Source organism: Equus przewalskii, chromosome 1 (genome assembly GCF_037783145.1).
Source record: "Equus przewalskii isolate Varuska chromosome 1, EquPr2, whole genome shotgun sequence".
NCBI lineage: Eukaryota > Metazoa > Chordata > Mammalia > Perissodactyla > Equidae > Equus > Equus przewalskii.
In genome coordinates this window covers 131,633,280-131,658,767 of record NC_091831.1, presented here as the reverse complement: position 1 = coordinate 131,658,767, position 25,488 = coordinate 131,633,280, and the positions used below count along the sequence as shown (strand labels likewise).

The window sequence follows — 25,488 nt, the reverse complement described above, 5'->3', positions numbered from 1 at the left end:
GGAGTGGAGAAAGAATGAAAGTGGATGTTGAGCTCCCCTAAGGGTGTTCCCCAAATCTTCATTTGGAATATTCACACTTCTTTCTGGTAAACCCAATTACTTGGTTTCAAGATTCATCCACAATAGAGTGGAAACAGCCAATCACAAAGGAAAGAAGAGCTGTTATAGCAAGCAAGCAGTGGGAAGGGAAAATTATCACTAAATAGGCATTTTCACACCAGAGAGGAAAAAAAATCTCCGGGAATTTGGCAGTATCTATTAAAGTACAAAATTTATATACCACCTGACCAAAGATATGAATTTATCTTATAGCAATGATTACAAGAAATTCATCAATGTACTGTTTATGACTGCAAAAAAAGAACATAACATTTTGCAATATAGGACTAACTAAATGAATTAAAAGTTCATCTATATAATGAAGTAGTATGCAACCAGTAAGACGATTGTGCTATACGTAGAGGCATGGAAAGATACATGAAATACTACCTTAAATGAAAAAAAGCAAACCGAAAAACGGGTTTATAGTATTTACAGTATTCATAGTATGATCCCATCTTTATTTTAATATATATCTGTTTGTGTGTGGAGAAAGGTCTGAAAAGATATATACATATACACCAAAGAGTGGTTATCTTCAGGCATTGGGTTCTATTTTCTAATTTTTACATTTCTGTAATTTGAATATTTAATAGTAGATATAGATATAGAACTTCAACTATCAGAAAAAAACAAATATGGACATAAATAACCAAACAAACATATTACCTGTTAGATAAAATGCACAGTTCTTTTAAGCTTGGAGCCATGGAATGATCTTTATAATTTTCTCGAGAGAAAAATGTCTTAAGGCCATTTTTTGGGGAAACATCCCTGCGAAACAAAGTAATTTACTTGCATTTGATAACTCAAAATTTCAAGCTAGATTAAGCAGCATAATGGTACAACTGTAATTTCTAACTACATGTCCTCTACACCCCCTTTCCCAGACAATCACACTTTTAATAATTTTATGTACCAGATGTGTGAGTTTAGTGTTTTACTTCTTGGGTAGCTTTTAGCCCAAGCCCATTCTAACATTCTCCACTTCCACAATCAGCCTTGCTTTTTCCTTTAGAACCCAATCAAAAGTGAGAGATACTCGAGAGTTAAAGATTGAACAGACTGAAGTACAATAAAGGGTCTGTCGGGGCAGGGCTCACCTCAGGCTCTGTGGAATAACATTAAGATGTTTGACTGTTGAAAGAAAATGCTGCTCAACTTATTTTTGTTTCATGCACTATTGCGCCGGGCCAAAAGACACCACAAAGACTGAATATCCTACTTATTTTTGTTAACTTGGCAAATGTGATAAATGGTGTGCCTCTGCTAAAACCACTTCTAGGGTCATATATGATTTTCCCTAACATCATAATTCATTTACAGACTAATGTATTATAGTCAATGCTTTCCATATAGTAAGCATCCAAAAAGTGCTGGTTAAATGAAGGAATTAAAAAATTAAAACCACTGAGAACCATTCATCTAGGGAAGACAAAGATAAGTAGGATTCTGTGGAAAAGGATAGTTTCAAGGGCCACAATACTGTGCAAAGGCTCTAGACCACATCTGGTTTCACAATGTCAATGGTATATAAGATCATCTGTGCTGCATGGGAACATTCTTTATGGCAAGGAACATAAATGTGCATGCCTCTTAAAACTTACAACAGAACAATCTAATCAAATGGCAACTTCTGGCTGCCCCAATCCCCAGATGGGAAACTCTTAGCATATTTGCTCTATATCCATTTCTTACTGTTTTTAAAGGCCTTTATCCAAAAAACTATGATTATGGTATAAATGGTAAAATCATAATGTCTTACTTGCTATGCACCACTGTAGTTTCTTATTACTTGCTATGGTACTCTATCTGTGAGATCTCATTAAATTCTACGGTTTTTGCATATCATACTAAAATAAAGTCATGGGACTCAGGGACTGTGAGCTCCTGGTGGAAGGGACCATTGTCTGCAATAAACAAATACTTACCGAGCACATACTATTCTTTGAGTCACTTACTATTTTAATCATCTTTGTAATCTCTTCAGTACTAATTTTTGTATTCTCCTTGACTAGCTAAGAGTAGATGCTCAGTAAACGCTAAATTGATCTAAAGCAGCCCATGTATTAGTTAGATCTCTACAAAGCCACTGTATTACTTAGTCCTCTATTTGTGAAGTTCTCATACACTTCTAAAATATAATCTATGCATTTACATTATCACTTGATACAGATTTCAATATAACAAAAGGAAACTTGTCTATTCTTAAAGAGGATCTTCTTATTACTGGCACAGAAATGGGCAAGGTTCCCAGACACAAGAAAATTCCAGCATCTCTCCTTCACTTAGAGACCAACAACAAATACATGATGGAGTTATAGCTGTTAGCAATGTGAGTGCTTAATTGTCATCTCCTTAGGGGAGGAAATGCAGGCAGCTGTAACTCAAAAGTGCTCAGTATGTGAAGATGAGAATGGGGTACGTTCTGAGCCACCTGTTTCCTCCAAATCTCTCCAGGCCAGAAACCTTTCCTAATCCAGCCACCAGCTCCCCTTCAGTTCTGTTTAGGGGATTACAAACAGATGTCACTCACCAGTTCAGCCTTGGTTCACCCATGGCCATCATGGAGCTCATATTCCTAGATTTCTGCTTCACTCTGGGTCAGAATTCTGCTGCCTGGCAGTGCAGGGTCCAGCGGAGGCAGGATTTTATCCCGAATCTACACTCAATTGAGGAAAAACAAAAGGTCAAGATCAAAAGCAGATGACTGGCTGGGCCAGATGCTGTTAACTCAGGTGAGGAGGAACCTGTTCCTGACACCTACCCTCAACCGACAGACACCTAAAACAGAGGACAGCAGACCGATGCTTGTTCCCAATGTTGATGTAGGATGAGTCCTTCTCCATTTACCTTACTCTAGGAATGTCACTCTGGGGACACTCTCTGAGAAAGAAGAGTCGCAGCATGATGGTGTTTTCGTTGCTTACATGCTAGATCACCTTATGGCATGGAGCTATATGTCTTACTGCAGCTCCCTCCGACCCCCTTACTGACAAAATAAATCTCGCTTCTGTTTTCCCAACCATACACTGTAAAGGGGCATATTTTGCCAAGCCACGCAGGACAAAAGCTCCCTGGATATCAAGACTCTTTCAAGGAGAACCTCTCTTCGGAGGAGGCTGAGGTCCAGGCAACGTAAGTGACATTTCTCAGGATCACTTACAGGAACTGCCAGGACTACAAATCTAGCTTGCCCACTCCCTGTGTGGCGCTCTCCTGTCACCCGGGGCAGACTGATCAAAGCGGTAGGTGAGAAGCTACCAAATTTAGAAGTTGGGTCTCTCGGTACCCGACGGGCCCGACCGGCGTCCCCTTAACCCACCTCTCACACTTCACCCAGTGTGGGGCTGGGGAGGGAGAGCCGATGAAGGCAAAAGGCATGGCTGAGGGAGAGGGGACGAAAGGAGAAACAAGGTTCCAGGAAGGCAGGGAAAGGGGCGAGCACAGCCGGAGGAGGGGGTCGCGTCGGAGGGGCCCGGCCCGGCTGTGGGGCCGCCATGTTCCCTCCTCCCGCCCCGGTCCGAGCGCGCCCGCCCGCAGGGCAGCGCCCTCCTTTCGCGTCTCGGCTGCAAAGCAGCCTTTCTGCCCACCTCGCGGTCCGCCGGGCTCTGGCCCCAAGCACGAGCCCCACTCCATGCACACTCCATCCCACTCCTTGCACTGTCGCGCGCTCTAGCAAGGCCGTATTTAAAGAACGTGATCGCGCCGCCTCGGCCCTGCGTGATGACGTCACTAGCGACGCATCGGGCGCGGCCAGCGCGACTTCAAAAGGCCGCTCCCCGATCGGGTTATTACGTACAGTCCGGCTGGAAACTGCGAGGAGGGAGTAGGGGTTGTGTGTTGTTCTAGAAAGTCCTCGACCTTGCAGGGGTGATAAATTGGAAGGAGGGCAGGCGGGGCGAGTACAATGCTGGAAAGACCCAAACACATTTGTTTGTGACCTTAGCCAAGTGAGTTAACTTTCCACCATGACATCGCATCAGTAAAAGGAGATATTATTAACTCTTGCTTAGTACGGTTTTTGAAAGGATTAAATGAAGTAAGGGATGAAGCTGTGCTCAGCACAGTGACTGGCACATAGTAGGGCCTCCACTCCAACCCATTTTAGATGTCAGTTTCCACCAGCGGCCATTCTGGCTCTCCACCAGTTTTATTCCCATTCGTTAAGGAAAGGTTTATTGAGGGCTTATAATTTGTGCTTGGAGCTGGGTACACGTAGGACTAAGACCAGATACTGGTTTTTCAAAGAGCTTTTGATCATTGGGAGTCTAAGACATTCACCTTAAATAATTTATAAAACAGAGAGTGATAAGCTACATAAGAGAGGTTTCTGGAAAAGATTGTGTGAGTTTACAGAGGGAGGGAAATTACTAGTGAGAGGGACAGAAAGCAGCTTTGAATAGCTAAAGACATCTTTTGTGTACTTATATGTCAGCACATTGGACTTAACCTGCCCGCTCGTTTGAAGAACTTGAAGTATGTGAACGATGGGAAAGGGCATTCTAGACAGAGACCAGCACAAGGAGCTGCATAAACCTATTTCACGAATAGAGTCCAGTTCGTATGCTAGCAGGAAAGCATGTTCTAAATTTTAGAATAATTTCTGATAGCGTTTAAAATTATGTTTACGTAAAAATTATGTTAAAAATCTCCCTTGAATAAAGGGACCCTTAGGTAGTTTGTTTTGCCTGGAATGCAAAGTCGATGAAAAGTAGTGGAGGAAAAGGGTTTGGAAAAATAGGTTGGGACCAGTCTAGAGAAGGCCTTATAAGCCAGACAGGATTTTGACTTTATTGTATAAGAATTGGAATGCTGAGGGGAGAAAAAGACTTCTCTGTTATGTTACAGGAAAGTTTATCTGGCAAGGCATTGAATGAGTTGCAGGGAAGAGGCCAGTTAGGAGACAGTGCTTGTCACTGCTTGCACATCAACTGGTGTGATGCCTGGCACTGTGCAGTACTATTTCTTATTAGGTGAGTGCTGTTGACTGCCTGTGCTGGAACAGAGATGGATGTCAAGGCAGCGTAGGAGTTCGAGTGTTGAGCACTATCTCACAAAGCATGCAGTCAGAGAGAGGTGGGAGTCCTGTCCTTGTCTTCAGCAACTGCTCAAGAATTGTTCAAGCACTCATGCTGCTGGGATGCACCAGCCCATAGTAGTGTGGTATGGTAACATCACCAGACATGGCCTGGGTTGAGATTACAGATTATCATCAAATAGTATGTTCTGGTCTGATGTATCTGAGTTCTGGTGGTTGAAAGATAGCACACTGAGTCAGAATTTTTAGAGCCAGAAAAAACTTTGGAGGTTATCTAGTCCAACCCTCTTGTTTTCCTGATAAGGAAACGGAGGCCCAGATTGTTGTTACTTTGAACATTGCATGATCAGTGATAAAGCCGATACTAAAAATCAGATCTCTTAACTTTTGCCATTACAGTATGGTGAATATATGCATCCTTTCTTTATGCTTTGCTTTGTAAACCAGAAGCAGTTTAGTGAAAAGAACATGGATTTTTGGAGTCCGGCAGATACAGGTTTGTATCTCAGTTTTCCTGCTTACTGGCAAGTGATCCTAGAGATGTTGTGTCTCCTCTTTGGGCCTCAATTTCCTCACCAAGATAATCGAGACAGAATAGCTCACCTACAGGATTGTTGTGAGAATTAGAAGTAATATGTAAAAAGTGCATTGTGGGGACAGCCCTGTGGCATAGTGGCTAAAATTCGGCGTGCTCTGCATTGGCAGCAAGGGTTCATGGGTTTGGATCCCAGGTGTGGACCTACACCACTTGTCAGCCATGCTGTGGCCGCATCCCACAAACAAAGTAGAGGAAGGTTGGCACAGATGTTAGCTCAGGGCTAATCTTCCTTAAGCAAAAAAAAAAAAAAAAAAAAGGGATACACACACATTATAGATTCTATGGGAACACAATGAGGAAGGAACTCATTTTGACTGACACAAACTCTAAACAAAATTTAGAGATCCCTTCAGAGAAGTTGTTTAATTTACATTGGGTCTTGAAGAATGAGTAGGAGTTCACTGGGAAGAGAAAGGACTGTGGGTTTTCAGGGGTGAAAAAGCACAGACGTGTGAAACAGTGCTACAGTTCTGGGAAGGGGAAAAGCAACTGCATTGTTGTGTGGGACACATGAAGGCCATTGGACTGGAAAGGGGAGGAGGGACCATAGAGGGCCTTCATGCCTTGCTGGAGAATTTGGAATTTGGACTTTATTCCCTGGGTGATGGGAAATCTGTGTGTGTGTGTGCGTGTGTGTTTAAAACAGCTTTATTCAGGTATAATCTACGTACCACAAAATTCACCCATTGTAGTTGTATTATTCACTGCTTTTTAGTACATGTACAGTTTTGGAACCATCAACACTACCAAGTTTTAGCAAATTTCCATTACCCTGAAAAACCCTTTGTGCCCACTTTCAGGTAATCTCTCTTCCCACCTCCAGCTCCAGGCAGACACGAATCTGCTCTCACGATATATAGCTTTGCCTTTTCTGGACAGTTCATATAGATGAAATCATACAATACATAGTCTTTTGCATCTGGATTCTTTCTCTTGGCAGAATAATTTTGAGCGTCATCCATGCTGTAGCAGGTATTTATTGTTGTTTTGGCGCTGAATAGTAGCGCACTAATGGATATGCCCTATTTTGTTTATCTGTTTGACAGTTGATGGACATTAGATGGTTTACACTTTTTGACTATTATGAGTGATGTTGCTATGAACATTTGTATACAAGTCTTCATGGGAACTTTGTGTTTTCATTTCTCTTGGACAGATACCTGGGAGTGGAATTGTTGGGTTGTGTGGTAATTTATGTTTAACTTTATAGGATATTGCCAAACTGTTTTCCAAAGTGATTGTACCATTTTATTCTGTGGGTTTTTAAGCAGAAGAAAGATTCAGTTTTCCATTTCTGCTAAACTGAGAAACAAACTCAGAAGTTGAGTGGGAAGCCAGTTTCATTTTCAAAGAATGTATAACAGTAGATACTTATTTTGAATTTATAAAATGTTTCATTGGAACCAAAATTTTAAAAAGAACTCTTAAAACTGTAACCCCCTGGCTAAGTTATCACTAGATGTGTATTTCTTCTTGTGGACCCAATCAAGACAGAGAAATGTGTGAGATCGTCTATTTTTTATCAGTACCAAGTCGTTTTCCTATCCCTCAGCTAATGAGGTTCCTTTGCTTGATTTAGGGTAAACTTGGCCTTGGAGAGTTTGTGGTGTGGTAACCCCTTCAGTCAGAGATTTGCTTCATGAATTTACAATCATCTATAAGCTCCTTTCAAAACGAGAATCCAGAAATAGCCCTCCATTGAAAGGGGTTTCAATCTAGTAATTGATTCAGAAATTATTGGGGGGAATTCTGTTACCAGGGGTGGTTTGTTCAAATCAGGCTTTTCAGCAATAAATGGTATTTCAAGTGGGGAGGGAATTATCATCACTCCTGAAAACCAGCAAAATACTCTGACGCAGGATATGCTGCATCAGAACAGAATGGCTAAAGTGTTCAAATTTTTCTACTCAGAAGATAATCTTTTCTAAACTATATTTTGTTATGTTCTGTATTGCGTGGTCTTTGGCCTAAAAAAAGACCCAGAAATAACTATTCATCTGAACGCTGTTTTTTTCTAGGGAGTGACTAACCATCTCACAGAGAGAGTTTGAGAAAGTAGAGATAATTCCAAGCAGGATAATTAAACAATTATTTATATTTGTCGTTAGAATGTAGTGTCTATTTTATGGGAGGGATAAAGAAAGAATGGTAGAAGAGGTACATGTGAGACTTGTTAGAAAGTTACTATCCTAATTAATTTGGGGTGAGCCTAACATTAAAATTTTTGTTCTCTAAGCACAGAACATTTAATAGTCGAAGCAACTTCTCCTCCACAAAGAGGAAGTCACTTTGGAATTCAAAATGTTGTTTGGGAAGTCCAAGTGGGTAAACAACACATGAATTGCTGAGACATGACTTTATTTCACTGGAGTCAATATTTCCCCTCCTGAGGAGAAGAAAAATCCAGAATCAAAGGAAATGCCCAAAGACTGGTTTGTTATCTCTTTCCAACATCAGAGATAAATGACTATAGGAAAAAACCAGGATTTTTCTCCAGCTCACAACTGATGTTATAGTGAAAGGATAGAGGGCCTGTTAATCTAGCAAGAGGCTTTAAGAAAAGTTGGGAGTCCATCATTGTGATTCTTCTGGGACTCAGGAGGGTTCTCTTGACAAAAATTCCTTCCTTACTCCCATGTTCTTGAAATCCCTAAAGCACAGAGACATCTTTTTATCCTTCCTGTCTCTGGTGACTTACGTGACGTTAACGGCCTGTTCTGGACTGTCGCTTTGAGCACTACTGGACCCCATCTTCAGTTTCTTGTTCAAAAGGGGAAGCCACCGTGCAGAGCTGCATCTCGGCACGTCAGCAGTTACTCTCCCCAGCACAGGAGCGTGGTCCTTTCACAGACCTGTCATGAGAAGCAGAGGCCTGCTCTGCACTGGCCCGTTTGATCCAAGTGCACACTGAAAGTGGAAGTCGAAGTGTGAAGGGCTAGACCTTTTGATCTTGTCTCATGAAACAAAGTTTCGTAGTAACGGTAGCAACCAAGACAAACCTATGGTCAGGTCTTACTGACTAGTCTATTACTTTTGCTTTCTCTCCAAGAGTTTATTAATAACCTGACACTTGTTCTCCTTTCTGATTCCCCCATGAGATCATTACAAACAGAACTGTCAGAAGTCCCTCTAAGACTCTCGTTTAAGTACCCTTCTTGAAGGGGAGCAAGCTAATCCACAATGGAGAGGTGAGTGTAAACCATTGTTTTTATCAGAAGGAGTTTAGCGTGGGTGTGGTCAAAGGCCAAGAGGTGACAGATTTCATAGTTCGAACTGAACTATTTCCATTAACTTTCAATTTCCCAAGATAGCGTAAGGTGGTGAATATTTATAATTATATAGAATTTGGCAGTCTACAAATATTTCACATGCACAGTCTCATTCTTCCTCTTCCTCAAGATAAGTTGGAAATAGAAGCAAGATTAGGGACTGTTTGTTACATGCTGCAACTTTGGGGGTCAATTCAAATTTACTTTGCAGAGTGCAAGGGATTCACAGGTATTATAGCACGTGTGGAGGAAAATGCCAACTCAGTTGCCTTTATTCTGACTTCAGAATATCTTATAATTTGAATGTCCTTGAAATTACTTTAAATATAATTTACGATGAGCTTTTGCAGTTAAAATAGTGTGACACTTAGCTGATGTTCAAGGTATTGGTTCAGTCCTATATGATCTACTCAAGAGAAGGGGTGGGGCTGGGGTGGGGCGATGATAGCCCAGGGAAAGTCAGATTTTTTTAAGTCTTTGGCATCATTTCTGGCATTCCATTTTAGTGGTTTCTAAAGCAAAGATGACGAAGTATGGTGTGCACTCAGGATTTCTCCCCTTCTACACTCAGGGCAGGCATCACTAATCAGTCATGGCTCCCTTCTTCATTGAGACAGGAAGCAGTCTCAGAATCCTCAATTCAGCATTTCTGGCAGGTACTACCAATCAAGAGATGGTATCTCCCAAGTTAAAACTTCTTTCTTTGCCTTCTCTGATCAAAAGGGTAGCTTGATCCTTGTATATGTCTTTTTTCCCTGCAAAATGGAAATGGATTATTTTTTTTTAAGTACTCTACTGTACTGTAGACCACTGCTTCTCAGATTTTAATATGCAAACCAATCACGTGGGGATCTTATGAAAATGCAGATTCTGATTTGGTAGGTCTGGGGTGGTGCCTGGAATTCTGCATTGCTAACAAGTTCAAGGTCACAGGTGATGCCAGTGATACTGGTCTGTGGACCACACTCCAAGGAGCAAGGTTGTGCTAGACCATTCTCTGGAGATAAGATGTAAGCTAGAAACTATGTACAATGCAACCAAGAAAAAAGAAGAAAAACAAGGCAAGTGTTCCATTAGAAGCTGAAGTTTTATTATAGGATAACAGTACATAAAGCACATCTAAAATTGATGTGTTCAATGCACTTTTAATAAAGGTAATGTAATATTAAAGGTACAGTTTCTAAGTACAATATAACAACATTCATATTAGAATGAAAATCGGAGTATTTAAAAGACAACATTAAATCTCTCTTTTTTTACAGCTTGTATTTACAAAATGAATCAAAATATTTTTTTTTTAAATTCAGGACTCAATAAAATAAACAGCTGGAAATAAGCAGACTACTGTAAGAGTGAGTTGAAAAGAAAACCCAATGTAAGTGAAAAGTCAGATGATCCTCTAGTAAAGATCATTAGCAAAGTTTTAGTATAATACTATTTTTAGGATTCCCACAAATGGCTTGCATTTTTAGTGTGGCAGAAAAGGAGTTTTTACATACTGTACACAAAACAGACAGCATATATTTATAGGTACAGTATTATCGTTTCCAGACTTGCATGTATATTTACAGAAGGCTGAGTTTGTTACTCACAGAGTTTTGTGAAATTTGTGTGCTTAATCCTCAAGACCTACACACAATTAGAATCAGCATTTCATGTGGTCTTTTCAAATGTGGCTTTAATACTTGGTTGTAGAAGAAAGTGTTAACCATACAGCTTGCCATATTTTATAAATTTACCAAAAGAATCCAGGAAAAAAGTTGGAATTGGGGAACACTTGTTGTCATTTAACAATGATCAAATGCTGACATGTGCTGGCCATTGTGCAGACAAAAAGAGATACAATCTCTACCCTCAGGAAGCTTAGGATACTAAATAGTGCTTAAAAAAAACAAAGCTTTCAGTCTCCTTCTAAGTGAAGCAATAAGGAATGACATACTCTGTATTAAAAGAGATTTCTTCCTAAACTGTGGCCAATTCACTTTAAAAGGTTAACTATTAGCATTAGCTCTCATTAACCACATGATTGCATTTATGATTAAGGTAATAGCAACTCTTCCATAAAAATGGAAACTGTCTAGAATTGTGGGTAAATATGCAGTGCATGGAAGCCAATAACCATGGCTTGAGAATTTATCACCTTCAATTACAAAAAGTGCAGTAAACAGAAACATTTGCTCTATATTTATAAATTGCTCAAAAATCTTTGCTAAAGATCTTACAAATTCAGTAATATTACAGAACAATTCTAATCAATATTTAATAAGGTTAACTACATCCTTAGTTAGATATTTGATATACTTGGTTTTTAACAATGCCAATAGGTCTTGGGAGAATAGGTGAAAGAGTTTAACTAAGCTTATTATTAAATGACTTTTAAAATGAACGTCCTTCACTCAGTTCATGGAACTGGTTGAGGTCCTATTAAAACAGAACACCCCTTGTTGAATTTGCTTTATGGCCCATGTTCTGCCATGACAGTGGACGTCTCCGTACTTTTCATGGCTCAGGTAGGAGGGGAAGGGTTTATTCTGCCATCAAGCCACCAAGGATATTTTATATAAATGCCTATTATCTATAATAGGAGCTAAGTACACAACTCTCTCAGGTGCCAATAATATAATTCCTTAGTAAGAAAAAAAAGTATTACTCCATTAAACTAGAGTGTTTCTTTAGGATCTTGAAGGCCTGGAAAATTATTTTTCAGCTCAGGAGATATGGCATAAAGCCAAGTAGCAAACATAAAGTAAATGCTAATAGGTTTTCATATATCCATATTTATAAACAAATTCACCCTATAGATGTCAAATATCCATACTAAGGAAGTAATTTTATCCTAATTAAATACACTCTAGAATAATTTATATAATGATATTATGTATTTAAAGAGAAAAGCATGTCCCAAATCCAGCACTCTGATACAGCTGCCAGTTGGGCACAGGTAGATATATATATATATATGTATATATATACAAATATATAGTTATACTCAGTGAAATTAACAAGACCCAAAGGTGGTATTGTCTACGAATAAAAGGGATTTTTTTTGTTGTTCACAAAAGTAACTTATCTAGCACCACACATCAGAAAAACACAAAAATAGCACACTCTAGTTCTAAACAGCTATGTCTAAAATAGATTATATAGTAAAACCAGTATTATACAGCATATTGTGGATTTGATAAACAGATAAATATTTGCACTGAGTAGGCTGTTTATAATATAACATTTTCTTATCTTTACAGAATGAAAGCCAAAAAGTTAACTGTATAGAGATGTGCAGAACAACATTAAATATTATGACTCAAAAGCAGGGACGAAGGTAAATTTGAAAGAAGAGTAAGAGAGAAAATGTTTACAGGCCATTACAAGTTCTTAAGTTAATAGTAAATAAGGAATCAATTGCTCAAGTTGAAGAAAGCAGTAAACAAGAGATTGCATTTACATGCAGATGTCTAAAATTTGTATTTTTTTAAGTCTATGCACAAAAGTCATTTGTTTTATTGCTTGACATTCAGTTATGGCTAGATTATTTAACCTATTTTTTTTGTACTTTGGAAACAAGAATATTGTTAAAGGTGCCATAAAAATGGACAACATTGAAAACGGTTTGCAAATAAACCACCTAACACTGCAGTTCTTTCTACATGTTAAAAGCCTTGTCTGGGGTTTGTCATATGTTAAATATATTTAAACTGGGAAAATATGTTGTAGCTTGAAGCCTCCCATTGGCCCAAACATCCAATACAAAAACACATCTCCACAAAAGGAGCAGGCAGACAATACAGGTACATTTAAAGAAGCAGCCAGCTAATGTCCTAATGGTTAAAAATTTACCACTGTTTTATATGAGATTTCGAACCACTGTGGATAAGAAGAGAATTTTTGGATTCAGGAAGATGTGTACAGTACATACGGATTTTTTTTGTGAAATCATATTCACTATATTGCTCAAGAATTATCTGCATTTACGTCTGCAATCTGTTCAATGATAACCAAGTTCCTAGAAATAGTATTCATCCACATTAAAGTAACAACGAGTGAGCAAGGAATCACACACAAACACTGGAGAGAATTTAGTTGCTCGCAGAGAACAACACAATGTCATGTGCCACATGTCAAAGCTAGTAGCAAGCTCTCTTTCATTAGTTCTTAGAAGGAAAAAAGAAAAAGAAGTGTGATACTGCTGATGTGGCAAACACGCTAAACGTCAACAGCAAACACGATTCTCTAGGCATGTATCTAAAATAGATTCACTTTCTCAACACAAGAGTCCATGCTATGTTGCATTGTGGAAAAAAGGTGGTTTCTATTTGGACTGAATATTCTGTCGTTCATTTATAAATAAATAAATGACTGAATGTCTTTATTGCTCTAAGTTCTGAGGGTCTGGTTAAATATGGAGATCCCCCATCTACGGTGTTTCCTTGGCATGAAACCAGGCTTCTGGGTTATTTTTAAAATTGTTCTGAGAGCCTGGTAAAACTGATCTCACTTACACAAACAAACAAGCAAATGGACCCAGAAGTGAACCCAATTGCTCTGTAAAGACATTGCTCGCCAGCTTTCTCATCTCTTAAGAATAAACAATAATAGGAAGGTCTCTCTAATAAAATCTGGTGGATTCTCTTTAACGATACTAGTATTTAGAGATAGAATGAAGATCTATATCAATAGACTATTAGCAATAGATAAGATTTCCTGTGCAATTGCATTTCCGGGCACATAATGTGAACTATAGTATAAAGTTGTTTTTGTAGGGTTCTGCTGTGTCATATCTTTATAAATAAAAAGTGGCAATAAAATGTTACAATATGTAAAAATGTCAATAACCTCTGTGTGTGTATATATGTATACGCATGGAGAGAGAGAAAGAGAGAGAGATTTCTGCCATTTTCTGTAGTCTTTATCAAAAATAACAAGATAACGCTTTCTTTTTTATCTAAACGACATTGAAAGTTTTCCCAAATTATGCTCTCCTGTGTTAGGAAGAAAATATGTAGATTTTTTCTGAATGTGTATCACAGGTGTAGAAAAATCAAAACCAACAATTACACTGAGGTGCGCTGACTTTATGGAAAATAATATATGGAAATATGAGAACAAAACTGTATTTCAAAAATGTAAAATGGAACCCTGAAAGCTGGCTCATGTTGCTGTTATCCAAGTGTGTTTTGTTTGTCTTTAAACATTAGCTCTCAGTAGATAAAAACTACAAATGTGGAAGTAGAAGAATTGTGTCACATAAAGGGATTTTTTGGTTTGCTTCTAAAGGAGAACACAGTGAAAATAACAGTTATCTGCTGGTATTTAAAAGACGTGTTTCATCTTTTACCTCTCTCACTGCACTGATAGGCAGGGCTCTCATCTCATTACTGGTTTCTAAAATTTTTATCCATACTATGTCGAATCGGAAATAGTTTTTAATATATAATGCTATAAATATATTTATCATGAATATCTTACTTGTTAGAGAAACGGTAAATGGAGTATGCAGGACTGTCCTTTGAGTGATGCTCTCTGTTGGTACATTACCCATTCATTTATCTTTTGAACATACCGGCATGACTTTGTACTGCTTTGCAAGTTATTCAGCGTTTTTAAGTACACGAGACTGAAGAACACATAAGTTTTGAACTCAAGAAAATGAGATGATAGTGGAGAGTTTACACACACACGCGATTCTATACAGTTCACTTGTGCCTTGGAGGGATAGTATTATCATTATTATGAATAATAAAAAACACAATTTGTCCCAGTAGTACTGGCCACCCTGTTTTAAGAGTTTAGAAGATCCCTGAGCACATTGTTTCTGACTCTTACCCCAACTCCAAAGTGATAGGGCTTCTATTGTTGATAGCAAGATGGATTGTCATTCACAGTAAGTCAATCATAAGGTGCTTATTTACCCTTTGTTTTTCACCAATCAGCACAAAGAACTGTCAGAAAATAACTTTTTATTATTATTATCTTAAAATAATAGCACTGGAAAGACACATGATTTAAACAATCAATGTTTGAAACAGTGGCTTTAGGATTATTATCTGGCTGCCCCTCTATAATAACAAGTGATTCAATCGACATTCCTTAGCCAAAAACAAAAGGAAAAAAAAACAACTGTACAAATATGTATTTTTCCCTGAGGGATCAAGGTCCACCCGCAAGTGCTCTATGTACATATTGCACTAGAGAGGAATGAAGGACATGTGCAAAAAAGCAACAAGGAAAGAAGCTTACAGCCTACTTAAACCTTTTCATTAAAGACTCTACTAGGTTGGTTTGCATTTTGGAATGTCGGAACACAAACAGCTATTCCTTAGTCTAAAACTAAAAACACATATTTCTACTATGGCACATTCAATGAAATAAAAAGTTTTCCAAAGACAGATAGACAAATTCCATCAAGAAAATAATACAAAGTTTGTTTGTTTGTATTTTTTTTTTTAGAAAATTACTTTCTTTCTTTGTTTCACATTACAAAATCTTTTTTTTTCTTTACACAAATCACATTTTATTGCAGGAATATTTCAAGTGCCATCAAATATTTATAGAAGGGTTAAAAAAATAGAAGTCTCTCTAAAGTGGTCCAGACAAGGCTTTGTATAGAATAAATCTTTTTTTTTTCCATCTTCTAGTTTTGATTTAAGTATTTTGAATACATTTTCTTTTCCATTGACACTTAGTAGCCTAGAAGCGGTCCGACACCCGCACATCATACACACAAAAACCACACGCGCGCACACACACACACACACACACACACACACACAGGCTCCCTCCTCACCTGACCCTCAGCCCACCTCCATACGCTCACAGAGATCTTGGTATCCACACTATAAAGAACAACCAAACTTAGAAGCAGTGTCTTACGTCATGTTTTCCTTAAGTTAGGAAGGGTGAATTAGGATGCTGAAGACTTTTAAAAAAATCCATAGCTTTAACGCAAATTAGGATGCTGAACACTTTAAAAAAAATCCGTAGCTTTTAACACAATTTGCAAACTGTCCAAAAAAGCACTTTCATCTGCACTTTTGTTTTCATGTGACCAAGGCCAGTTTCTTCACAATATAATACGACCATTTGGACATCATTGTAACTGAAGGTATTCAGGCTTTGTCCAAAAGCCTTATTTACCTTATGCAAAAAGTTGTATAAAAGGCATTACAGCAGCAGGGATAACAATGATGTGATTCCAATCTTTAAAATACTATTGGACTTTTATGTTTAGGAAACTTTAATTATAAGAACTATTAAGAATCATTGTTCTGTATCACCAAGTAGTTTGTGTCATCACACAAGTGTTTCTACAATAAGGAAGAAAATAAAAATGCAAAGTTTTTTACATCCTTTTCTGTACTTCATATTTTTTTCAACTGAATTTAACTTCAGATCCCAACTTCTATCCAAATAATAGTTAGTTGTTCCCTCATTTCACCGAGCACGCCTCTACTACTCCATTCCCACACCGACGATGTTCTTTGCTCTTAAAGTCCACAGCCTGCTTTTCTTTCAGAAAGACCTAGTAGCAGCATCATGTCAATGCATCTTGGTTTACTCTAAAAGCAGTGTCACCATGGTGTGACTATTACTGAGATTAGAGCATCATTTGTTGCATTAGGTACTTGCAAAATCCTTTCTGGGAAAAGGAATTTCTTTTAAGTTCAACATTATGTTCTCTCTCACCCTTAGAGAAGTTCAGTTAGCTCTTAGCATTTCACAAATGGACACTGGAATTAGGTTTAGTTGCTCTTTAATACGCTAGCACCTGAGGCTGGTCATATTCAGAAAGCTTTGGTTAAAAAGAAGTTAATATACTTTAATAAAACCATCCCCAAATTTAGTGAATCAGAATGACAAAAAACAAAACCAAACCAAACCAAAATAAAAACACACCACTTTTCCCCAAAGGAGAAACAATAGGAAGAAAATGGACAAATAAATAATTGAACTAAGCTTGGTACTCTTTTCAGAGTATAAATACTATTGATCTTTAAAGGAACTATGCTTATTTAAATTAAAAATTTGATTTAACCCTTCTTGCCCAAATATAAATACTATATGCTGATAGTTAACGTCTCTATATAAACACTCACATAAAGTTTTATATGCTTGTAAGAAATTTAAGTAAATATTACTCTCGTCTTCCATTTATGGTTAAAACTTTACTATACTTTTGAAAAAAAATTTTTTAGATGTTATTTAGGCTTCATACACACTTCTGTGTGAATAATTCCTTCCCCTTTTCCAAGTTCCTCAGAAAACAAGTGAGAAAGTCAGTGGAGTTAAAAACAGTGAAGGGCTCTGGGAAGCCGGCCCTGTGATCCAGCTGACATGAGGAGCCACAATTCCTGCAAAAGATTCAAGAGGGACCCTGGTGGTAGAGGAGACCCTTCTCCACTGTAAAGGGCTGCCTGGAAACTCCCACCTTTACACTATGGGAAGCTGTTCCCTTTTCTGTACAAACACAGTCTTGGATGTCAGAGCAGAAGTTTGAATCCTACCCTGAGTGTGACTAAAATCATCATGTAAACGCCTACATTCCCAAAGGTCACTTATTTTTAAAATATGCACACTTATATATCAGACTGTTCCTTCTCCCTTCCCCTACTGGGAATTATTATTATTATTTTTTAAAAAACCATGAAATTAAACAAGAACAACTCAATATTTCCCACCTGAACGCAAAAGCCAAACAATCTTCTAAATATTTAACAAAATAAATTACAGTCCACAGTCTTCTAGTGAAGATAAATACAAAAGTAAATGTCTGCAGCTAGCATCGACTTCACTTTAAAAGCTTAAAATAGTTAATATTTAAATAAGAGAAACTGGTTCAACATTGTATGCCTCCCTTGCGCTCCTATCCATTGTCCGTGAAATATGGAGAGCACTAGTCTAGAATTTTAGCATCTAGAGGCAACTACTCTAGAAACAGTTCACTCTGAGATAAACTTTCAGGGTTCCTAGATTATACCAAGAACAGAAACATTCACAAAGTAAATGCCTCATGTCCTTACATGGGGAGTGTGCGTTTGCTCCAGATAGAATCTTTGGGTTCTTCTTATAAGAAAAGCTAGATTCCCATAAATATTCTGGTTACTGGTTTGTTCTCAAAGCATAACAATTCCAAGTTGAGACTGAGTCTTACTACTGAATTTTGTCAAATGAGCCTCCCCTCCCTGCGTCCACAAGGTGGCATTTTAAAAAGCTTTTTAAAAATACTGTGCATGATGGTACAAGTCCACAGTACCAATCGATCATTCAACTTTGTATGAAGCATAAACACATCTATTCTTAAACTTACCAAAAAGCAAAGTATAATTTAGGGAGAGTTCCATTTGTAATTCCAAACTCACGTGTAAAATAAAAATAATCAACATCGTGATTTCTAGATATGACCAGCCAGTCTTTTAAAAGTAATTTTGTAAACAGCAGCATAAATACCTCCCGACGTACCTTCCAAGCCTTCTCAGTTAAACTTGTGTTTCTGGTGCACATGCGACACGACAGTGAACACGCTAGCATTTAATTTAAAGAAAAAAGGTGCAAAATGAAAGTGCCTTATCAATTCAACAGGAAAAGCTACACCAGTAACTACAGTTTATATTAATTAAAACAATATATAAACAATATCTCTTTTAGCTATATATAGTCTTCATGCCCATTTACCCTGTAATATATTATAATGCTATTGTTGCTAGTGCTATGGACCCTTTTCATGCCATCCTGCTGACTGGCAATAATCGGTGAAGAAATAAAAACTTCCTTCATGAAACAAAGAGTAAGTTGTGCAAAGTTATGCCGCAACCTCCGCTATGCACACCAGTCACCGATTATTGCTGGACTCTCTGTTGTTACTGACAGATTGGTGACTCTGGAGAAAGTCTGTGGGCAGTGAGCTACAAGAAAAGGAAATCCTCCGACTTTAGTACCCTCCTTCTGCTGTAAACAGAGGTCAACGATCAAGAAGTCGAGACAGAAAAAGGGTCCATATCTGTAGGCATAATGGAAATCATATGCATGAGAAAAACAAGTTCAACTTTTATTTGTTTTCATTGTTTCCCCTCCTTTGCCTGACCCCGATCACCAAAAAGATGTGCAGTGTGTTGGCGCTCCAGGTCTGTGCAGGGCCATATAAAGTGTCTCAGTTAATTTTTTTGTTTGTTTTTCATGTTTGTACTTCAGACATTCTAGAGGTGCTTAGGTGATACATTTACCCATCAATTTGCATTGCTGGCTCAAATTCTGAAGTGAACAGCTCCTTATATAATGGAGGAAAATGAAGTCGCACAATGTCTGGGTATATTGCTTTAAATGCCATTAGCTTTTCTGTATGTCGTCCACATAAGGCTCTTAATGTAGACACCTTGCATATTAACTGTAAGTGGAAGAAAAGGACATGTTATCGGGAGAGAATAGACACGAGAATCAAAAATCAGGGATCTGGACGATCTTTACAACATTGTTTATAATGATGAAACACACTCGAAGCAACTTAGACGTCCAGGAATAGAGGACTGGTAAAAATAAACGATGCTACAGTCATATTATAGAATACCAGGTGTACGTTAAATACGATTTTGAAGACAAATAATTTAATAACCCAAAAAGATGTTCAGAAGCAAAAGTGACAGAACCGAGACGAGAACCCAAGTGTCCCACTTCCTCCTCCTGTTCCCACAGCTTTCTGCTCTACCATCCGAACCCTGCCCCCACCGTCTGGAAAAAGAAGAGATCTGGTGATAGAGAAGGGAGCCAGGGGGCAGTCACAGGGAGCTGAGGTCACTGCAACTAGAGATGACGGCATGCCCTACATATTTTATGCAGAACGAGTACGCATCAACTCCAGTGACAAGTTTCCTCTCCAAAAAGAGCGCTGCCTATAGCAAAGCAATCCTGGGTCTGAGCAAAAGGCCCCGAGTAAAAAAAATAAAGAATAGTCAGAAAGCCTGGATGGAAGTCCCAGCATTGACCATTTACCAATTGAGGCTATTTACATGACTTGCAAAAATGCTTTTTAAACTCTAAAGCACTGTACAAGTGCAAAATACTTCTTATTTCAATCCAGAATAATCCTCTCTAAGAAAAGTTTTCACCAAATCACAGATCTTGTCCAGGTGTTAGGTGTTCTCTATAATTAAAGAACCTAATGATACCCTTGCATGGGGGCAAGAAGATGGAGAAGAGAGTAAACTCCTGACAGTTCTTCTTTCTTCTGTTTCCCACTCCTGCCTCAAGCTCTCATTTAACAGGTGCAAAATCAAAAGCAAAACGGCAATCAACCTCCAACTTCCCCTTTCTGACCTAACCTAGCTATCAGGAGAAAAGAAAAGGAAACAAACAGGAAAAAAATCCCAAACCTTTCAAATCATCTTCTCAAACAGTAAAACACATAAAATAATCTAAGAAAGAATAGGGCTAATTTTTCTAAGACTAAATGCCTGCTACCAGCACTATCACTGAAGGATATTAGCATATTTTAAATTGACATTCTAATTATATTTTTATTGAAAAGATAATAATTAGCAAAAATGAAACCTTATGCTTTGAATACAGGGTAGTAATAGGAAATTGATGAAGAAAATACAAAAGTTATTTACTGTTGGTTACTAATGAAGTTAATGGAAATAGAACTAATATTAGAATATATGGTTATCCTGGTTAATTGTTTTAGTCCTTCATAACTTCCTCCTTCTAAATTCAAAGATTCTTTCTCTAATTTATATCAATGCAGAACATTAACTCTGCTTTATGCCCAACTTTGATGGAATAGAAGGAGGATGTCCAGAATGTATTAATGCTTAAAAAAAATTCTACCATTACCCTATTATTGCAGGACACTTTATAACCAATGATAATAAATTTAACCTGAATTTTGGCCCAACAGAATGTTTCGAAATGGAGATGTTTCTTTCTGTTCAGTAGCCTGTTGCTTACAGATACTTTTGGGGGCCTATCAGATGATTTACAAGGGCAGCGGGCAGCACTGATCTGTGGCAAGGGATAAGTCAGGCCATGCCAGTGGAAACGTGCTTCTCACCTTTGTTAGTATGCCATCTTCTCGGTGATTCTTCTGTAGGACATGTTGAAGAGCTAGCTGAATTTTCTGTTGCAGTTTTTCAATTTTTACCTTTTCCTGCAGCCATGAACGATCTAAACGTGAAAAATGATACTCCTTAGTATTCTTCCAACATGGTGTCAGAACACCCAATTCCTCCTGACTCTTAGACACAGATTATTATACCACAATGCAGAATTACAGACTGACAGGCCAGTTTCAGGCCTCGTTCCAAATTTGTTCCTAAAGGAGTTGAAGACTGACGGATGACAGTTATAAAAGAGTGTTAAACCTTTCCATTTGTACTGATACTTAATGGAAGGGAGGGTCCTTCCAAAAGGACAGCCATTTTATCTAAGGTCTACTCATACGAGTGGAAATGAAGCCACCACGGCCCCTTGAGCCTCTCTAATAATTACATTTCTGAAAGAAATACTCATATCAATCCGGCTAGCCTTTCTGGCAAATATGAAAATTGCCTTATAATCCAAGGCAACTAAAATTGTCAATGGAATTCCAGATGACTTAAGGGATGTTAATTTAAGAGAAAGTCTTTATATGTAAGAATTTCAAATAGAAGATATAAATTTGCAAAACTGATTATCCCCAAGAGGCAGTACTGGTCGAAAACATAGATTACATTCAGAAAAACTTGTAGATGACATCCAAATGGATTTTAAGAAAAAGCAGGGTGTCTTAAAAACCACATTATCTTGGAGATTGGTGTTAGGGAGGGCAACCCTACTCAACCACAGCCTTTCTCTTGGTAGCAGGAGGTTAATTGTGGACTGGGTTTTATTCAAGTCTCATTTCTTAAGATTTTGTCAGAACAGCATGAGGTCTTCTTAAAAGGGTATATGTACGTATGTTGGGGGGGTGGAGGTTGCTCTTTGAAAAAATTAAAATTAGATTTAGTAAGGGTGGCAGCCTCTCTTGGTAGTCCCCCAAATATTCTAAAAGTTATGTACCTTACATAAATTCTTTATCTCAATAATTTTTTTGTAAGATTTTTTAAAAAAATTTTTCTTCCTTCTCTCCAAAGCCCCCCAGTACATAGTCGTATATTTTAATTGTGAGTCCTCCTAGTTGTGGCATGTGGGACACTGCCTCAGCATGGCTTGATGAGTAGTGCTAGGTCTGCGCCCAGGATCCGAACCGGCGAAACCCTGGGATGCCGAAGCTGAGCACACGAACTTAAGCACTCAGCCACGGGGCCGGCTCCTACCTCGATAATTTTTAAACCATTTTATTTTTATTTGGTTACCTTACCTGCTGACATCAGTACAAATGCAGAAAACAATGCAATTTCATCTTCAGTCAGGTGCATAGAACATAAACTCTTTCCAAATTCAAATACAAAGCTAATAAAGTCTTCACAACCTGCCAAAATTAAAATAAAGACAGTTGAGGATTTTGGTTATTATCCCAGGAGAAAAATGGATCTAGTAGTTGAAGATCAAAGGGGATAGTGATAACATTTCTACTGTTTAACAGTTTTAAATCTTAAAAGAAAAATCTGTTTAGCTAGCATCACCATCACCACCATCATCATCATTCAAAATACCGACAGTGAACTTCTGATGTGTCATTACTATGTTAGGTACTGCTCTAAGCAGTTTCTTTGGGTATCCTACTTTGTCACAAGAGCCCTATGAGGGAGGAATTATTATTATCCCCTTTTAGAGGTAAGGAAACAGACTTGTAAGAATAGTAACGTATCTAAGGTTACACAGGTAGGAAGTAACAGTCTGAGATCCGAAGCCAGGCTGCCTGGCTTCAGAGCCCACACTCGACCAGTGGAGTCTAACAGTACAATCTAACTCAAATGTTACATTCCCTCACTTTTTGTTTTCTACTCTATCTGATCTAAAACACCCTTATAAATCCTAAGCAATGACACATTATAGTGGTAAAATCATTATAACTATTACAGAACTGAAATATAAAATGTGAAAGTCCCATAGAATAATAATCCATCCCCAAAAGACTGGTTAAATTTGGTGTCTATTCTTTCAGATTTGCATGTTATGTACATATATTTAAATGCCAGTGGGCTCTACTAAATTATACAAAACTTCTGTCATTTAACTGATTTTAAAATCACTTATATCTTGGATACTGTCTCATTTTTCTTAATGACTATATCCCACTTTATTTAAATTTTAGAAATGCAAAATAATTTATTTTTAAAGTTTATGTCAGTTTCACTTAGCTATACTTTATTTCTTTGATATCAGCATTTAATTCTCATTAATGGTTGTTATTTGAGGAGTATGGAAGGGCAGACTTTTATCTCTTTCCTTGATTCTATGTATCAAATCACATCCTCTAGTTTATCTGAATAATATATCCCCTGAAAATCTAGTTCTTAAAATCTGGAAGGGAATTAGAAGGATATATAATATAAATTTCTTGGATTACCAACTAGATAAAATGAAACTCTGGACCTTTACATATAACAGACAAAAACTGTTTGAGCGGTGTGAATTTTCTACAATGACTAACTATAAAGTAACATAGGTATGGAATCTTTTAATTTTTTTTTTCCTGAGGAAGATTCACCCTGAGCTAACACCTGTGCCAATCTTCCTCTATTTTGTATGTGGGTCACCACCACAGCATGGCTGCTGACAAGTGGTGTAGGTCTGCACCCAGGAAACAAACCCAGGCCACCAAAGCGGAGCATGCCAAACTTAACCACTAGGCCACAGGGCTGGCCCCTGAAATCCTTTAATTTTTGTTTCCAAATAACCACTTTCCATTTTGTTCAGTAAGAGCGTTCACTGAACTCCCATCTTCTCCTATAGCCCTGATTTGAAGACAAAGCCCCCAGAGGTGTCTTTACCTAAGGATTTGAAGACTTCCGGGCTAGCGTATTTCCCGTCAAAGTACACGGTGTTGTTCTGGGAGTCAAAGGCACGGCACATTCTGATAAACACCACCTCTAGAGAACCTACGCAAAAGGCAGAAATTGGGTGGATTAGTCCATCTTGGAGAGTTCATTTTGAAGGCACTAACGTGGAGACCACTTTCTGAGTCCGGCAGTGGGTATCGTGTGCCCGGACCACGGCGTTTAGCCAGTGGGCTCTCAGTCACATCAGCTCTCTATTTAAAAGGGCAAAGTTCACTATGTAACCAAAGACTCGAGCTGAAGTGAAGGCCTGTATTACCAAAGAGAGATTGATTTATAAGTTACTTCTTTGGCATTCTTCTGTCTTGCAACATAGAGTCTCAGAGTTGCTAGGAAAACACTGATTCATATTTATGAAAACAAACAAAACCGAGGGCTATCTCTCTGAGTTCCACAACCTTCTTTCTAACGACTTATAGTAACCTCCTGAGGATCTGGAGTATAGAGACCAAACACAGGTGATGGTAAAATGGGGGAACGCAGGTGTCCTTCATATTAATCTTTTCACCCAGAGGAGAAACAAAACGGAGGGAAAGTTTCCTGCAAACGGCTCAAAACTCTTTAAAAAGAACTCAGTTTCTGCTAAGAGAAACGTGAGCTATTATCACTGGAGAAGAACTGCTCCCGACACCTTCCTTACCCAGCATTTCTTTAATAAGCCGGTGAAAGCAGGTTAGGGAGGAATCTCAAAATTCACGGGCAAAGCACATACCTGCTTTGAGAAGCACAATTTGATCGTTTTGACACAGTTCCATAAATCCATCAATGCGTTTGGCAAACTCCACCACATACTGTATAGCTTCTGTAATTTTGATGGCACACAATTGCCACATCACCTCCCGCTGCTGTGGAAGAGGGAAACACATTAACATACGCGGCCACTCGCATCCTTGACACCGTTGTTTTCACTGTTCCCATTTTGTAAAATCCTTCTTTGGAAATGGACTCAAAAAGCCCTAGAGGATTAAAAACCTAACAGTTGGCCAGTTATTTGAGACATAACAATAGCTTCCAAATCCTTTCTCGTCTCTTCCAATTCCTTTCTTACCATTTTGGTGGCAAAGGGACAGGGGCAAGATATTATGAGTATATATGTAGCTGAAGATGAAAACATGAGTCAGGGAAGCAAGGCACGCGCTGCTTTAACCCTGGGCTACGGAGAGCAGCAAAGTAGGATCTTCTTTTAAGCAATGATTTTGCCTTGGGGAATTTACCACCGCCTTACGGGGGGAAGGGAAGAAAAGAGGCATCAATTACATTTATTGTGCGCAGGCTATGAGCTCGGTGCTTTACAGCATCCTTGTCTTCATTTCACAGCCTTGCCACTTCCTACCGTTTTGTTGCTTCCCTTTGTCACTTTGGCCGCTGGTGTTCCCTGCTACCTCAAACGAAAAGTGACGTGCTGCTCTCCCCCAACATATCCCATTGAATTCCTTTTATACACCCACTCTTCAACTCAGTGACAGGGTGACCTGGAGCTCTTACATGGCTCACTTGTTCCCCCAATCTTAG

General features: G+C 38.4%; 2 protein-coding genes and 1 long non-coding RNA gene across 14 annotated transcripts in view; 1 reads left to right on the top strand and 2 right to left on the bottom strand.

Moving 5' to 3' along the window:
• Nucleotides 1-3,851, bottom strand: part of ICE2 (interactor of little elongation complex ELL subunit 2) — a 65,418-nt gene extending 61,567 nt beyond the window's left edge. For 6 of the 10 annotated variants that reach the window (XR_011527995.1, XR_011527996.1, XM_070578549.1 and 3 more), the window contains exons 1-3: nucleotides 3,693-3,833; nucleotides 2,636-2,761; nucleotides 769-873 (exon numbers count right to left, since the gene is read on the bottom strand). Coding sequence is in view for 4 of the 10 variants with exons in the window: in XM_070578549.1 (XP_070434650.1) it covers nucleotides 769-873; nucleotides 2,636-2,676 (146 nt within the window). In the remaining 6 variants the exon portion in view is untranslated. Of the gene's footprint in view, nucleotides 1-768; nucleotides 874-2,635; nucleotides 2,762-3,692 lie in introns of all 10 variants that reach the window. The other 4 variants (XM_008513579.2, XM_008513582.2, XM_070578585.1 and 1 more) reach the window with 3 other exon arrangements.
• LOC139076415 (uncharacterized) lies at nucleotides 3,815-8,927 on the top strand. The gene is made up of 3 exons (XR_011528017.1): nucleotides 3,815-4,052; nucleotides 5,540-5,636; nucleotides 8,837-8,927. It is a non-coding gene; the product is annotated as an uncharacterized lncRNA (long non-coding RNA).
• Nucleotides 8,928-14,947: 6,020 nt separating this feature from the next.
• The window catches only part of RORA (RAR related orphan receptor A), a 688,440-nt gene continuing 677,899 nt past the window's right edge, over nucleotides 14,948-25,488 (bottom strand). For all 3 annotated transcript variants that reach the window (XM_070578616.1, XM_070578631.1, XM_070578627.1), the window contains 5 exons: nucleotides 24,689-24,821; nucleotides 23,911-24,018; nucleotides 22,335-22,445; nucleotides 21,048-21,160; nucleotides 14,948-19,385 (listed from right to left, as the gene is read on the bottom strand). In XM_070578616.1, the coding sequence (XP_070434717.1) occupies nucleotides 19,221-19,385; nucleotides 21,048-21,160; nucleotides 22,335-22,445; nucleotides 23,911-24,018; nucleotides 24,689-24,821 (630 nt within the window). In that variant the 3' untranslated portion in view covers nucleotides 14,948-19,220. The remainder of the gene's footprint in view (nucleotides 19,386-21,047; nucleotides 21,161-22,334; nucleotides 22,446-23,910; nucleotides 24,019-24,688; nucleotides 24,822-25,488) is intronic.